The 16,908-nt window shown below is 36.8% G+C and overlaps 1 protein-coding gene across 5 annotated transcripts in view; it reads right to left on the bottom strand.

Annotated features, from left to right (window-relative positions):
- ca14 (carbonic anhydrase XIV) overlaps positions 1–16,908 on the bottom strand; it is a 77,521-nt gene that overhangs the window by 36,182 nt on the left and 24,431 nt on the right. For 4 of the 5 annotated variants that reach the window (XR_008157283.1, XR_008157284.1, XR_008157282.1 and 1 more), the window contains exon 1: positions 2–265. Coding sequence is in view for 1 of the 5 variants with exons in the window: in XM_052577586.1 (XP_052433546.1) it covers positions 6,629–6,652; positions 7,222–7,348; positions 9,141–9,298; positions 9,408–9,474; positions 9,558–9,653; positions 10,891–11,036; positions 11,447–11,626 (798 nt within the window). In the remaining 4 variants the exon portion in view is untranslated. Of the gene's footprint in view, position 1; positions 266–6,628; positions 6,653–7,221; positions 7,349–9,140; positions 9,299–9,407; positions 9,475–9,557; positions 9,654–10,890; positions 11,037–11,446; positions 11,627–16,908 lie in introns of those variants that run through there. The other variant, XM_052577586.1, reaches the window with a different exon arrangement.

Below are 16,908 nucleotides of genomic sequence, written 5' to 3'. Positions count from 1 at the left end.
CCGGGGGGAGAAATTTCACCATCATATGTCGTTTCACTGAGAGCAGTTAGCAACCAGGAAAATGGTGCTGAGATAGAACCGTGCATTCCTAACCGGGAATGCTTACATCCCGCGATGTCGTGTTCATAGATGACAAACGGATACCGCGGTGGTAAAACGTCGATTTAACGGACACAGAATTGTTTTTCTGAAATCCTATACATAGCAAACTGAATTGAAGCACGGAAAGCTAAGCACGTGTCGAAAGGATGTCACTTCTTTTCAAAATAAAAATATTTTCAACAGGATATTGTCATATTTTCAAAATAAAAGTATTTTCAACAGGATGTCACCGTCCTTTCAAAATAAAAGTGTTTTTTCCCATACAAACAGTCTGGCGGTGATTGAGACATTAGATGCATCGATATTAAGTCAAATAACACATACTTTATGAATATAGTGTTAAAATATCTCTATCAGCAGATTAAATAAAATACCGATGCATGTTTTATTACAGGAATGAAATGTAATATGGTTTAAAGACGAACATCGTAGAATGTAAAAATAGCATAACATACTTTGATCAATTAATAGTATTTAAATATCACTACCATCAGATAACATGAAATGATAAAATACTCACTTTCATCCATTGTCTTGGAAAGCAAATGTCTTGGAGAACCGTCCGAGAAAGTTTTTTGGTTCAAAGTAATGCTTTGTAATACGTCAAATTGGATTTATAAAGGGACCATGTGAAAGAAGTCGGTGTTGAGCGACCGCTGGGTGTCATCCTTGTTCTATGAATGAACTTGTTCAATAGGTGGGAAGCTGAGCATGGGTCACACGTGTCATCATAAATTCATGGGCACGAGAGATGGTAGACGCTGAGCGCCATAATTCATAGATGCACCCGTCAGAAAACTGTCAAAAACATGGTACTCCTGCATGAGATACGTTGGTTTTAATTAACAATGTCTTGTGTCCAGATACTATGATTGGCTAGTAAATTCGGACGAGAGTTAACTGTAGCGTGCAAACACAGACACTGGGGTCAGGAAAAAGGTGATGTGAAAACAACTCAAAACATTATTACAACTTTTTAAAAATTAGGGATTATAATTTGAAAATCATTTTAACCATAACAAAACATTGACCGTGTCTCATTGTGATCGCTGATTCAGCGAGAGTCCGACAGATGGAGCTGCGAGCCCGTTTCTCACAAAGCTGAAGCGTCTGTCTAAAATAAGGTAGGTGGATTGGTTTCAGTAAGCTTTTTATAATTCTTTTAAAGAACAAAATGTTTTTCAACCTTAGTTAAATTGCTTAAGATTATGTATATTATATAAAGGATAGAATATAAAGAATGGTGTGTTTTAAACTTTAGCATGATAATTTATATTATAAATATTATATAAAACATATTATATATATATATATATATATATATATATATATATATATATATATATATATATATATGTGTGTGTGTGTGTGTGAAATAACTGTCTGACATCCACTCCCATTACATTCCTAAACAGTATAAAATGGGGTCTGTGTCAGACAGTTCTCTCTGCATGCAGCCAACCGCACACACACACATAACCCAAAGTTCAAACAACCTAACTGGGACAAAGTTCAAACAACCGGCAAATAGCTTCGGTCAAAACCACATGATCGATGCGTGGGGAGGGTTCGTATACCGTAAAATTACCCGTCAAAAACTATGATTTAGAACTAACTAGGTCAATAGGGTAAATAGGGTAAAAGCTTCTGTCAAAACCACATGATTGATGCGTGGGGAGGGTTCGTATACAGTAAAACTACCCGTCAAAAACTATGATTTAGAACTAACTAGGTCATTAAGGTAAAAGCTTCTGTCAAAACCACATGATCAATGCGTGGGAAGGGGTCAATAGGTTAACCCATGAACTCATTCAGAAAGGTTACCGGAAGTTTAACCTGTCAAAAAGGTAAAACGTCAAAGTCGTAAATCATCTTGACACAAAGTGTATCATAATCATTACTAGTACAATATGTTAACTTAGCATGTTTCTTAAATATCTGCAAACATTTTATGGTATTCTTATGCTTTAGTAGAGTCAAAAACTTACAGCACATTTAAATTAATCATGATTAATCTCACCTAACAATAAAATGGTTTTAAATGTACCTTTATGTTGCAATAATTCACATTTAAATCTTAAAATTAATGTAGAAACAACAACAACAACAAAAACTAATATATATATATATATATATATATAATAATATTTTTTTTGTATGACTGAAGGCTGGTATCACCAGTGTTTGGAATAACGACGTTTAAAAGAACGGCGTTAGGTAACGACGTTATTTTTTCAGTAATGCGGTAATCTAACTAATTACTTTTCCCGACGTTACAAACGCCGTTAACGTTACTGAACGTTAAATGCAGTGCGTTACTATGCATTGATTTAATAAACTATGCAATCTGAACGGACCACTGGCTCACACAGAGTCATGTGTTTCATGGTAGCCAATCAGAGACAGTGTTTTTACACACATGCCGGCACACGCGGCTGCGCCAGCGGCGCCAAACACACACACACGCAACAGCTACACAGAGATTTGCAGCAGAGATGGCGAGTCAGGAGCAATCCGATGAAAAGTTGGCATTTTCAAGGTGAAGATATAAGCACTACTTCAAATTCATTGTGGTCATAGGCAAGAACGTGCATCTAATGTGTACATATAATGTGTGACACGCATCTACAAAGCTAGTGGCCAAAAACACTTTTCTTACAAAGATAATACTTGGAAGTGCAGGATAAAACTCTTGCTGTCTGTTGACGTGCAATAAATATTGAAAGTTATGTACCTGTCTGTTCTACTCATTTCAACTGACTTGTGAAAACTGCAAAAAAAAAAAAAAGTACAAATTCTCTGACATGTAGCAACTTTTTTTTTTTTTTTTTTACAGTAACGCAAATTGTTACTTTCGCTGGTAACAAGTTACTTTATTATTATAGAGTAATTCAGTTACTAACTCAGTTACTTTTTGGAACAAGTAGTGAGTAACTATAACTAATTACTTTCTTAAAGTAACGTTCCCAACACTGGGTATCAGTGATAACTATACTACTGATGACTCTATGAAATTGTTATTTTTTTCCTCTAATATTTAACCACTGATTATAGCCATTCAACATTACAGTATAATTAAAAGCTATCAATTTTAACATTATTTGGAAAATAATTACTTCTAATTTAAGTCAATTTAAAACAACCTTCACTTAAACCCTTTATAATAAAAGTAAAAGTTACCTGAACCTTTCAGCAAATAGGAAGTACAGGTCTGTAACACATTAAACTTCCTAATTATGGTAAGAAGAAGGGGGGAACCGGCGGACAATCAAATCAAGTTTAATAATAAAATAAAAACAAAACAGCGCAGCAGCCCCTCACGGACCACTGCCTCGCACAAACAAAAACCAAACACAACTAAAATCCAGCCCTGGTCCTCTCTCTTCCTTCACTGTTGTCGCTAATCTTTTATAGCCTTCCATCTCCTCTGTGGGACTCGAGACTTGTGGGTCGAGCAGGTGTCACTCATTTCCAATCACTCCACCGGCCTCGCTCCGTTCCCACGGCTCTCGTCCCCGCCCCACTCGCCACAAGGTCCATCTCAATAAAATAAAATGTACTGAAGTAGCTAATTTCAGTAATTCAACTGTGATGGCCTGGATTTAAACCACACAATTCTTAAACATTAATCTTTGCAGTTGATCAAGTAAAATGACATCACTATATTGGTTTGGTTTACAATCTTTATTTGTCATTGTACTGAGTCAGTGCACTGGCTTAGTTATTTGGCTTAAGGTTAAAACGTTAAAACTTGTTAAAATTCCTCTTTGGCTTAAATGTACTTTTATACAAATCTAGCAAATTATGAAAGTTCATTCTTGTAATTAAAATGACTTAAATGTTTAACACCTGGTCTGTTGTGGGAATGGACCAGCCTAGTAACAAAGAGATTCAAACAGGAAGTTGTTCTGTTTTATGGGAATTCTAAAGGAAATGAGACTATACCAACTTTGCTGTATAAGAGGGGACATAGGAAAATGTGATGTCTTGATCAGTATGATATTTGTCTAATAGAATCCTTTTTCATGAACAAAAATTTATCCATGGCTCTAAATTTAGTTAAATGTACTATTCATTCCAAATTTATTGTTTTGTTTCCCCTTGTTTTCTTTCATGGTGCTGGCCACCTCCTATAAATTCAGTGTATGTTTTGTCTAGTGAAGTGGTTACTTATTGTACCCTGGTAAAGGTGGTGTGGAATGTTGTCTTCTGTCAGTTTGAGAGAATCATGGCCAATTATGTCATTTGTGAATTTCCTGTGATGTAATCTACATGGAATACAATTTTTGGTCTTTTTCCTCTCTAATGAGGTTTGATCACTTTTTATCTTGCGTAAGCAAGAATTAATAAACCTATAACAATTGAAGACCACTTTGCTTCCTGTTTTGTGGCTATGGACTAATTTTTTGTTGTTGTGATCTGCTCAGGCTCGTGACAGATCTTTCACATAAACTCAAATTGTAAAACTTTTGTATTAAATTAAATGCACACAGACTGAAGTAGATTAAGTCTTTTGGTTCTTGTGTGATTTTAGCTCATATTTAACAAAAACCCACCAATTCACTATCTAAACAAATTAGAATACTCCATAAGACCAATTAATTGTTTGTTTACTGTACATGTACTCAATACTTTTTAGGGGCTGCTTTTGCTTTATTTACTGCCTCAATTCGGTGTTGCATGGAGGTGATCAATATGTGGCACTGCTGAGGTGGTATGGAAGCCTAGGTTTCTTTGACAGTGGCCTTCAGGTCATCTGCATTTTTTTTTTTTTTTTTTTTTTTTTTTGGTCTCTTGTTTCTCATTTTCCTCTTGACAATACCCCATAGATTCTTTATGGGGTTCAGGTCTGGTGATTTTGCTGGCCAGTCAAGCACACAACACCATAGTCATTGAACCAACTTTTGGTGCTTTTGGCAGCGTGGGCAGGTACCAAATCCTGCTGGACAACGAAATCAGCATCTTCAAAAAGCTGGTCAGCAGAAGGAAACATGAAGTAAATGGGTGCAGTCACTTTGGTTTCAAAAAAACACAGTGAACCAACACCAGCAGATGACATTGCACCCCAAATCATCACAGACTATGGAAACTTAATACTGGACTTCAAGCAACTTGGGCTATGAGCTTCTCCACCCTTCCTCCAGACTCTAGGACCTTGGTTTCCAAATAAAATACAAAACTCTCATCTACTCTCATCTGAAAAGAGGACTATGAACCACTGGGCAAAAGTCCAGTTCTTCTTCTCCTTGACCAGGTAAGATGCCTGTGACATTGTTTGTGGTTCAGGAGTGGCTTACCAGGAGGAATACGACAACTGTAGCCCAATACCTTGACCCGTCTGTATGCCTTGACTCCAGCCTCAGTCCATTCCTTGTGAAGTTCACTCCAATTGCTGAATCAATTTTGCTTGACAGTCCTCATAAGGCTGTGGTTCTCTCAGTTGGTTGTGCATCTTTTTCTTCCACACTTTTTCCTTCCACTCAACTTTCTGTTAACATGCTTGGATACAGCACTCTGTGAACAGCCAGCTTCTTTGGCAATGAATGTTTGTGGCTTACCCTCCTTGTGAAGGGTGTCTATGATTGTCTTCAGGACAACTGTCAGATCAGCAGTCTTTCCCATGATTTTGTAGCCTAGTGAACCAAACTAAGAGACCATTCTGAAGGCTCAGGAAACCTTTTCAGTTGTTTTGAGTTGCTTAGCTGACTGGAATGTCATCATATTCTAATTTGTTGAGATAGTCAGTTGGTAGGTTCTTGTTAAATGTGAGCCAAAATCATCACAATTAAAAGAACCAAAGACAAACTACTTCAGTCTGTGTGCACTGAATTTATTTAATACATAAGTTTCACAATTTGAGTTGAATTACTGAAATAAATTTACTTTTCCACGACATTCTAATTTATTGAGATGCACCTGTATACAGAAACTGAAAAAAGTTAACAAACACTAAATTCTAAATTGATTATAGATTCATTCTTAAAGCTACAAAAGTTATTGATCTCCTCTTTTTTTCTTTTGTTCTTTAATGAACAGACATCATATCAACTGGATTATCAGGTTATTTGGCTGCTATTTAGTGTGAAATTATGCAGACTATGTATTTGAGCATGTAATTGAAGAGCATGCACTACGAGTACAGTATGACATGACAGAGATATTGTCTTACTGACATATGGCTTGACAGCATCTCATCTGACTCTCATCTCGTCTCACCGATGTTCTACTGAAACTCCTCGTCACCTGCAAAGTACCTTTTGCGTGCTTCCACCTGGCACTGAGGCGATAATAAGTCTCTAAATAAATGCAATTCTTGTCGAGGAAAAAAAAGCAACAGTTGTGCGTGGGGTTGCAAACCCTAGCTCCACCCTGCGTTAACTGTTAGGTATTTGTAATGCTGTTAAAAAAATGTAATAATAATAATACATCAGAAAAAAAAATCCTGCATTGACATGTTAATAGTAAAATTGAATGTTTAGACAATAATGTGGTTAATATAATGCTTAGTATAAAAAAAAATTCTCACCTGCAGTATACATTTTTACTGAGACTGGAGAGAGATAAAGAGATAAAGAGAAGTTAGAGACAGCATAAGCACTATGAGTATATGAATGAATATAGGATTGTAATTTTGACAAATGACAATTCTATAATCATTTACTCATCACTAAGTTAATCCAAAATTGTATATTGTAATTGTTTTGGTGGAACACAACAGGCCTTTTTTTTTTTTTTTGAAGAATCTTTACACAGCACTTCTCTGTGTAAAACAGTTCATAGCATGTAATTTAGGTTTACTATTCTTTTAAACCTTCCAAATCTTCCCTGGAAGGGAGAAAAGGGCTGTCTGCTGATCACTGTTATTTATATTGGAAATATTTGAAACAATCATAAATAACTTCATCAAGCACTGTTATATCAACTGAGTCTTATAGCTGCTCTCCCCACTCGGGCTGCACTCACACAGGCTCACATGATTACAATAAACTCTGTGTTCACAAGAGATTTTTAAAACCTAATCAGCCATCATATAAACAATGGGCACATCTACATAATCCCCCACCCCCAGCTCTGTTCTCTCCCCCCTTTCCTCTTTCATTCTTTTTCGCTTTCTCCTACCCGGAGTGAAAGAGGACAGGACAGTTCTGTTATTGAGTGGCTGGGTGGTGCGGTAGTTATCCTGGAGAGCCATGGGATCTGCCTCTTCTTCTTTACTGGAGTACAACACTGTTTGTAATTTAATCAGCTGAGAAGAGAAGAGAAGAGAAGAGAAGAGAAGAGAAGAGAAGAGAAGAGAAGAGAAGAGAAATTTGTCAGCCATGTAAATTATATAAAGTTCAGTCATGAAACTCTATTTCACAAGCTGAAGAGTTCTTTATATGTAAAATTTCAGGGAGATTTGCTACCTATACATCTAAGCCAATAATGTAAATATACTAATACAGTTCACTCATATTTACTTGATATGCTATGGTTGCTATGGTTTATGACAATATGACGAACTCTCGCATTCTATTATACAACCATTTGCCAAAACTGGTAATACATTGTGTTGCTACAGCTGCCATGATAACTATAAATATGCATTGGTTTGACCAAACTGAAATATACATTATTTAAGCATAAAAAATAACATTTATCTGAGAGTTCATAACAGATTTTTAATTTGAAGTGAAAAGTGAAAAAGTGAAATTGAAAATGACATGACATACAGCTAAGCATGGTGACCCAGGCTCAGAATTCGTGCTCTCCATTTAACCCATCCAATGTGCACACACACAGCAGTGATATCACACACACACACACACACACACACACACACCGTGAACACAGCAGGGGCCTGTACCATGGAGCCGGATTAGGTGGCTAGCCAGCTATGTTTCAGCTTAGTTTCCGCCAACCCTGGGTTTTAGGTACTATGAAAGTAGCTCGGCTTTAATCGGTGTTCGTTGCCATCGTATCTTACGCTGCACGGCTAACCTGCTCCGGGGCAGGTTATGTTCTGGATTCAAGATCTCAGACTGAAGGTGGACCAATCAGATGTGAGAGAAGTGACACATGTCTGACACAAAGTCACTCCCCCAGTTTATCTTGCTCTAAATCAAAGGTCACTAATGCAAAAAAATAAATAAAAATAAAAAATAAAATAGAAGTCTGGCTTTAATGATAATTACTGAGTCATTTTATGATTTATATAATTATTGTGATTCATATTATCATTATTATTATTTATCTTTTACACACAAGCAATTTTAGTTTAACAGTTATTTTAAACCATTTATTTTAAATAAATATTAATGTATACAGATCATGTAATATAAAAAATCTGTAGTATCAAAAGATTGCACTATTTAAAAAATAAAAAATCTGACCTTACATGTTCGAGTCTCTATATATTTTTAAATATATAAACTAATTTAACAAGTTTCACTTGTCACTGCACTGAAAGAGCAAGATTATTTATTTTATTTGTCCTCCTTTATTTTTTATATGATTTTTAAATTTGTCATATTCTTCAATCTCTTAACCTTAGGCAAAACATTTAACCTTTACTTTTGAATCTCGCTGGGTCTCTCGCGAGAAGTAAATCAAACTTGCTTTTTGTTGCAAGGCTTGTGATTGGCTGTTTGCCAGTGATGTCACACATTCATGTGCACGCGCTCCACAAACTCAGCATCAAAACCTGAGTTGACAAAGAAAGTTGATGAACAGCATCATGGTACCAACAAAGCCGGATTGGAGAGGTTTGGTTTTGTCAACTCAAAACTAATCCTGTAACTCTGAATTTGTTCAGCTACCATCATGGTACAGGCCCCAGGAGCAGTGGGCAGACATTATGCCGTAGTACCCAGGGGAGCAGTTGGGGGTTCAGTGCCTTAGTTGTGGTATTGAAGGTGGAGATAGAGATGAACATTCATTCAAATAAGGTATGTTATTTATATAACATTTTCCTCATATATAAGAAATTCCTCATTCCACACAAACTACTTAGTATGTGAAGTATGCATTGTTTGTGCTTTTACTAAGACTCTTCGTACCTGTGAATGAGAGATTTTAACTCTTTCTCTGAAGATAGTCCAGAGGACACTCTGGTGGCATGGAGGAGTGGTGAGTGAGCCGTTGTAGCGGAAATATTGGCTAAGGTTGTCAGGCAGCAGCAACTTTATATCAAATGCAGGTATAGCCACCTTCTGGCCTAGAATAAATTAAGCAAAAAAAAAAAAATCTACAAAGTTATCCCATAATGTTTAAGGAAGATAATCATATGCATGTACACATACGTAGACATGCACACATACACATGCCTGCATATCTGATGTGGCCCAGATAGTTAAGAATACTGCAATATCCTTGATTAATCTCCTCGCCTGCCTGAGAAAGCAAACAACTGAATTAGATAAAGATATATATTATGTGGATATTAATAAGATTAGAGTAAAAACAAAAAAACTCACCTCAATTAGGATTGCCAACACAGCCAGGCCATTCTCCTGGTTCTTAGCTTCTGACATATTAGCATAAATCTCTGTATTGTAATGGACAATATGGAGCTGACAGAAAGGAAAAAGAGTGTTTTGAGCTATAGGCATCTTACAGAAGACAGTTTCAGTCATTCTTTCAGAGCTCAGTTGTGCCTTGTGTCACAAATCCGAAACAATATGGTCACAATGAGTGGTGCCCCCATGGTTCATGCTGGTTCTCTTTTGGCAAGTTTGATCATTCTTCCTTTAGAATAGATTCTCCCTACAGTTCAATTACCTCAGGGTCCTGCCCAAGGCAGTCTGCTTTATGCAGAGGCACAAAACAATTTTATACCTCTAAGGTATATGTTGCAATTGGAGAAACTGCAGGCACTGCCCCAACAACACAAGCTGCCATGCCTTCTATTTTAGGCTCAAGTGCTACAATTTTGGGCTAAGAAAAGATATGTCTTCTTCTAAAAAAAAAAAGAGTATGACTTTTACTGCTGGCACTTACAGGTGCCAAAAAAAGGATGGGGTCTATGCCATTCTTGTATTGCACTGATTGTCCTACACTTTTTAGAAGTGCAGTTTCAGAAAGCTGACCAAAAAGTATGTCATGGTGCAGATCAGGCTGAGAGACCATTGATCTCATGGATCTTTACTTCAATCAGATTTCACAGAGATAAATTAAGTTTCTAAGGTTTGTTTTGGGGGCAAAACTTACCAAGCCCATTCATGTGCTGACCTTCCTCTTCAGTTGGCTGACTCTAGCACTAGAGTTTAGTGTGTCAGTGTCAATAATGTTCTCAATCAATTGCGAGATATAAGTTTGGGGATGGATCCTGTTCTACTGCATAACTTCTACTGCAGAATTTATAGGCTTAGTATTTGACATAGACTCAATGCTGGTATGGCTTTCCCCTAGGGTAAAGGAAACCATTTTTAATGCAACGTTTCCCTCCAATAGGACGTTACATGTTTCTCTGGAGAGGCATTCACTTATATATTACATGTTATGCATGGTGCGAGGTGTTAAGACCTTTCTGTCCCATTTCTGTTCCTTCCTGGGACCTGTCTTGGAAGAGCTCACTTGGCCTCCAAATGAAACATTGGAATCAGCACCTGTGAGGCTCATGACTTCATCTCTAGGCCTTAAAGCAGTGCTTCTCAGGGTACGTTTATACAATAATGATTATACAAAAATGTGTTTTAAATTGCTTTTTCAAAAAGTTCCATATACAGACAATAATATTGTCCTTGTTTATACAAATCTACAAAAAGACTTAAAACATTGTATTAAGTATGGCACAACATAAGCACGCACCTCTGCTGCAGTGCTCTGTCCATTAATGGTGTGTTCACTTCCTGTAGCCACTCCTACTTCACTACCCCAGTGCAGGTGTAGCTGTACAGCACTATAATGCCATGGCAACCCAGCCACGCTCATCCAATGTGGCAATGTCATCTGCACTGTGTGACAAAACAAGTGGGAAGTTTAAGAGTTTAAAGAAAAGGGTAATATTTAGCAAACAGTAATTCATTGTCACACAGTTTTATGCTCAGTGACATAGACTTTAGTCACACTCAAATGTATAAATGTCATTGCATTAAGTGTGACTTAAGCATCCGAATACATTTTCAGGCCACTTTATTAAAATTATATTTTCTAAATCTTAATATCTTCGTAACTTATAGTTGCAAAATATATTGAATTTGCTAAATTGCAACTATGAGGCACAACGATATAAACACAAAAATATGATATGAAGCTGCTTGAAACCATGTATATTGTAAAAAGTACTGGGTGGCAGAGTTTCATAGTTTCTGTCCGGTGTCTAAGTCTGAGACCATTTTGAATGGGTAACAAAAGACAAATTTACCTGTATGGCCATTATTGTAGAGGGTGAATGGCTTCTTCCCATAATGGTTGTATCCCAGGGGCTGCACAGGGATTAGTGTTGGATCATACAGTGTTTGCGATGTGTCCAAGTTTATGGGTGACTGATTAGAACCACCACAGTCAGGAAAAACCCCAGCCCATTCTGGCTGTCCCACAGCACCTAACACAATCACAAAAGGGTGATAAAGTGAAGTGAATGCTGGGGTGGAGGTTAATCAATGAAAAATCAATGAACAGTATATTACAAAATGTATGTTTTACTCTTTATAACATGTTATGGAAGCTCATAATGAAGTGTTAAGTCATGCAAGTTAATGAGGAGAGCATAGACTACTGTACACCCACACAGACACACAGTTAGTCTGAGTGTTTCAGTTTGGTGCCAAGGCAGTTCTGTATACACAGGGATTAGAGGCCCACTCAATCTCACTGTTCACCAAGATTAACCCCCCCCCCAACCCCTGTTCAAGGGGAGGGGGTGGAAGAGTTGCTTTCACTGATCTGTAGTTTCCAAGGAGATCTCTATGACAACTGACATACTGTTGCATGCTTCCCCAAACATGAGAAAGTTAAATATAACCTAGACAAGTTCTTCTCAGATTGCAGATTTACCCTCATTATTTGCTCGGCCTGTTGTGTATTTAGCAAAACACTGATAAGGCCTTATTATAAATGCTGCCTGGTGTCAGTGATTATATGTGCGTATTATTATGTAATGTTTGCAAGCACAAAAATAATAATAATAATAAGTTTTATTTATATAGCGCCTTTCCAGAGCTCAAGGACACTTTACAATAAACAAACAACAATAAAGGCAATTAATGAAGAGAGCAGACAGAACAACAGTAGGCAATTGAGATTGCAAGTACGGTAAGTGAGAATTGGGTAGATGGGGCAGCAACCAGCAAAAAAAAAATAAATAAAAAATAAAAAACTAAAACCTATAGCATTCAGAAAATAGGTGTGTTTTGAGCATGGATTTGAATTCACAGATAGTGTTAACAGAACGGAATGATCGGGGGAGAGAGTTCCACATTTTGGGTGCAACAACACTGAATGATCTGCCCCCCACTGAAGCAAGGTGATGCCGAGGGACAACGAGAAGGCTGGAATCAGCGGATCGTAAAGAGCGAGTAGGGGTGAAGAGGAGAAGCAGGTTACAGAGATAGGGGGGAGAAAGGCCGTGCAGAGACTTAAAAGTGAGAAGGAGAATTTTGAATTCAATACAGTAAGCCACAGGAAGCCAGTGAAGATCATGCAGAATTTGGGAAATATGTGCAGAACGCTTGGTGTGGGTGAGTAGTCTAGCAGCAGAGTTTTGAATATATTGTAATTTGGAAATGGAGCTAGCTGGTAGGCCAATGAAAAGTGCATTGCAGTAATCAAGACGTGAGGTGACAAATGCATGGATGACAGTTTCAGCATCTGAGATACTGATAAAGGGACAGAGCTAAGATGGATAGGAATCAAAAATTACACCAAGATTTTTAACAGTACTAGATGGTTTGATAAGAGAGCCAGCGATCTCACAAGTGAAGTTGGTAGGAATTTTAGGAGTGATGAAGGTCCAGTGAAAATAATCTCAGTTTTGTCCATGTTAAGTTTTAGAAAATTTGAATGAAGCCAATCTTTTATTTCATGTACACAAGCAGAGATTTTGTCAGTTGTGAAAGATAAAGTTGATGTACAGGTAGTATATAATTGAATGTCGTCAGCGTAAAAATGATAATTAAAACCATGACGGCGGAGGATCTGACCAAGAGGGATTATATAGATTATAAATAATAATGGCCCAAGAACGGATCCCTGAGGGACACCTTGCTTCAGGGGGACAGTGGGTGAAACCAAAAAAATATTTTTTTGTATGTTTTTATGATTAAACTGGAAAAATGCTAAAAAAAAAAAAATAAAAAAAAAGATTAGTTCACTTCAGCAGTTATTGTAAATTAAATTATCACAGATAATAGTTTTGATGTACTCTGCTTGACTGAATCCTGGCTCAAAACAAGTGAGTATATTGGTATATTGGTCTAAATGAGTCTATTCCACCAAACTACTGTTATAAACATGAGCACCGTCAGATTGTTCATTGTGGCGATGTTGCAGAAATATATAGTGATACTCTCAATGTTACTTAGAAAACAGGAAACAGGTTTAACCAATTCGAAATACTTATACTTAATGTTATACTGTCAGATATGCAAAAGAAATCTCTCCTTTCTCTTGCTCTGGCTACTGTGTATAGACCACCAGGGTCATGTACAGATTTCTTAAAATAACTTGCAGATTTTATTTCAGACCTATTGGTTAATGCTGATAAAGTGCTAAGCATCTGAGACTTTAACATTCACATTGATAATACAAATAATGTTCTAGGACTTTTGTTCACAGACTTATTAAACTCTTTTGGAGTCAAGGAAAATGTCACCAGGCCCACTCATCATTTTAATCATACGCTAGATATAATTATATTAAATGGAATTGATCTTGCTGATATAGGGATTTTAACTCAAAGTGATATTACTGACCACTACCTTGTATCATGCATGCGTATTACTGATATTTACTATATGCCATGTTATCGTCCAGGTAGAACCATTGTTCCAACCACCAAAGACAGGTTCAGAAATAACCTGCCTGATTTAACCTAAACTGCTCTGTGTACCCATAAATACACATGAACTAGATGAAATGAGTAGTGATATAGCCACTATTTTCTCTAATACATTAGAAGCTGTTTCCCCCATTGAATTAAAAAAAGTTAGAGAAAAAAGTACTGTGCCATGGTACAACCCATTCTCTCAAGAAAGAAACTTGTAATCGTGAGCACAAATGGAGAAAAACTAACTTGGAAATGTTTATAATTGCGTGGAAAACAGTATACCCAGAGGGGTGGTAAAAGTACTCAAAAGTTATACTCAAGTAAAAGTAGATGTATCTAAATAAAAAATGACTCCAGTAAAAGTAGAAAGTCCTCCATTCAAACATCACTTGAGTAAAAGTACAAAAGTATCCGATTTAAAACATACTTAAGTACCGGAAGTAAAAAGTAAATATTCAAATGTAACTGTAAATATAAACAATTAAGCAGATCAGTTGTTTTGGGAGTGATATGCAGTTTTAATTGAACAAATTATGAGATTAGATACTTAAGTATTTGTTAGATTTACAATCAAAAGAGACAATGAAGAACCTTATCGCAGTATAGGGATTGAACTTTGAATAGACATGTTCCAGAACATCATAGCTGCATCAAACAGAACATGTGCAAGATACAAGGTAAGACTGTTTCAGAATCCATTAATGAAGTATCCTCAATGAGGAAGAACCACCTAAAGAGTTAGTTCTCCCAAAAATTAAAATTCTGTCATTCACATTTTAAATATCATGTTATTGGTATTGTCGCTTCGACCTGCGGACACGAAAAACAACCACAGACTTGGCAACACTGGTTGGCATATACTACACAGAGCCGTAATTCACTGACAATCTACACAAAAACAATTTTTTTTCTCGATTTTGAAAGCGAATTTGTGTTAGTTGTCGGTGGACTACGGCTCTGTGTAGTAACTGCCGCTCCACCTGAACCAGTGTTGCCAGGTCCGGGGTTGTTTTTCATGTCCGCTGGTCGAAGAAAACCCAATCCCAATAACTTGATATTTAAAGCCCCGGGAAGCAATTTTTTTATCGGGGAACCTCCTGGAAACGCGTTTGGGCTAGTTTTGGACTAGTTTTGAGAAGCAACTGGTCAGGATATGTTGTGAAAACCTGGCAACCCTGATCTGAACGCATGTGCTGGAGATATACTTCTAATTACAGGAGCATCTTTACTGATGAGATGAGCATGAAAATCGCATTCGATTTTTTTCCACAGCACTACTGAAATTTCATTCACCCGTGGCAGGCAAAGAAGACATTTCAGCCAATAAGAATCTCCCTTGACTTCAGTGAACTCAAACATATCCTTGAGATATGGCCATGGGTGATCCCTGTCGGGAATCTCAGGATCATTGCGGGCAGCAAGAGCCGCACTATCACCTATTTTAGCGGTCATCTTCCACCTCGAACTGCTGTGTGAGTGTATGTTGGCAAAGAACTTGTGAAGTCGCGCGTTCTTTTTTTCAAAAGAAAACCAAATTTTTCTTTGTTTTGTAAAATCAGTGTAATAAATACTTGAAGCGGGCATGGGGAAATGTATCAGAGTAAAAAGTAAACTTTGTCTTTAATATATTAGTGGAGTAAGAGTGAAAGTAGATGCAAATAAAACATACTCAAGTAAAGTAAAGATCCCTGAAAAAAATACTTAAGTAAAGTAGCAAAGTATTTTTACTTCGTTACTTACCACCACTGTCCCAACTATAGACAGACTCTGCTATTTTCAATATACATGTTTCCCCTTGGTAATATTATTAGAAAATACAGGATTAGTTTCCATTGTTATGCTGATGATACTCCACTATATATTTCTACAAGACCAGATGAAACTTTTGAATCATCTAAGCCAAAATTAAATTAAATTCAAAATTATTTGTATAGCACTTTTTACAATACAAATATGGCAGAAATTATAACAGTAATGTTATAACAGTATGTTGTTTCAAGGTTAGCATCATCTGAGGTCCTCTGAGGGAGTGACATAATCTCTTCTCAGGTGTTCTGCATCCAGACTGAAGCTTGTGTAAATCCTAGTTACCACGGGATGTTAATCCCACAGAAAAACAGAGAAACAAATAGAGACATAATTAACGTAGCTGCAGTTCCAACCAAGTAAAATAAATTAGTTTAACCCAAGCTAAAGAATAATAATGTGCATTTGATCAGATATAACTGCAGTTCAAAATTATGAGATGCATTATTTGAATGCTTAGCGAAAGAGATTTTAACTAGATTTAAACAGAGAGTGTCTGAACCCCGAACATTATCAAGAAGGCTATTACAGAGTTTGGGATCCAAATGTGAAAAAGCTCTACCTCCTTTAGTGGACTTTGCTATCCTAGGTACTATCAAAAGTCCAGCATTTTGTAACCTTAGGGAGCGTGATAGAAGGCTAGTTAGGTATGCAGGAGCTAAACCATTAAGGGGCTTATAGTTGAGTAATAATATTTTGTATTTGATACGGAACTTAATAGGTAGCCAGTGCAGAGACTGTAGAATTGGGGTAATATGATCACATTTTCTTGACCTGGCAAGGACTCTAGCCACTGCATTTTGGACTACCTGTAGCATGTTGAAGATGCAGGACAACCACCTAGCAGTGCATTACAATAGTCAAGTCTAGAGGTCATTAATTTATGAACTAGCTTTCCCGCATTAGAAACAGGTAACATGTTTCGTAGCTTTCGTATCATGTTTCTAAGATGGAACAATGGTGTTTTTGTAATAATGGAAATATGGTTTTCAAAAGACAAGTTGGGGTCTCATATACACTAAGTAGACATCGAA

This window comes from Carassius gibelio, chromosome B16 (assembly GCF_023724105.1).
Source record: "Carassius gibelio isolate Cgi1373 ecotype wild population from Czech Republic chromosome B16, carGib1.2-hapl.c, whole genome shotgun sequence".
In the NCBI taxonomy this organism is placed as follows: Eukaryota; Metazoa; Chordata; class Actinopteri; order Cypriniformes; family Cyprinidae; genus Carassius; species Carassius gibelio.
The sequence above is the reverse complement of the archived record's forward strand: the minus strand, read 5'-3'. Positions and strand labels throughout refer to the sequence as shown.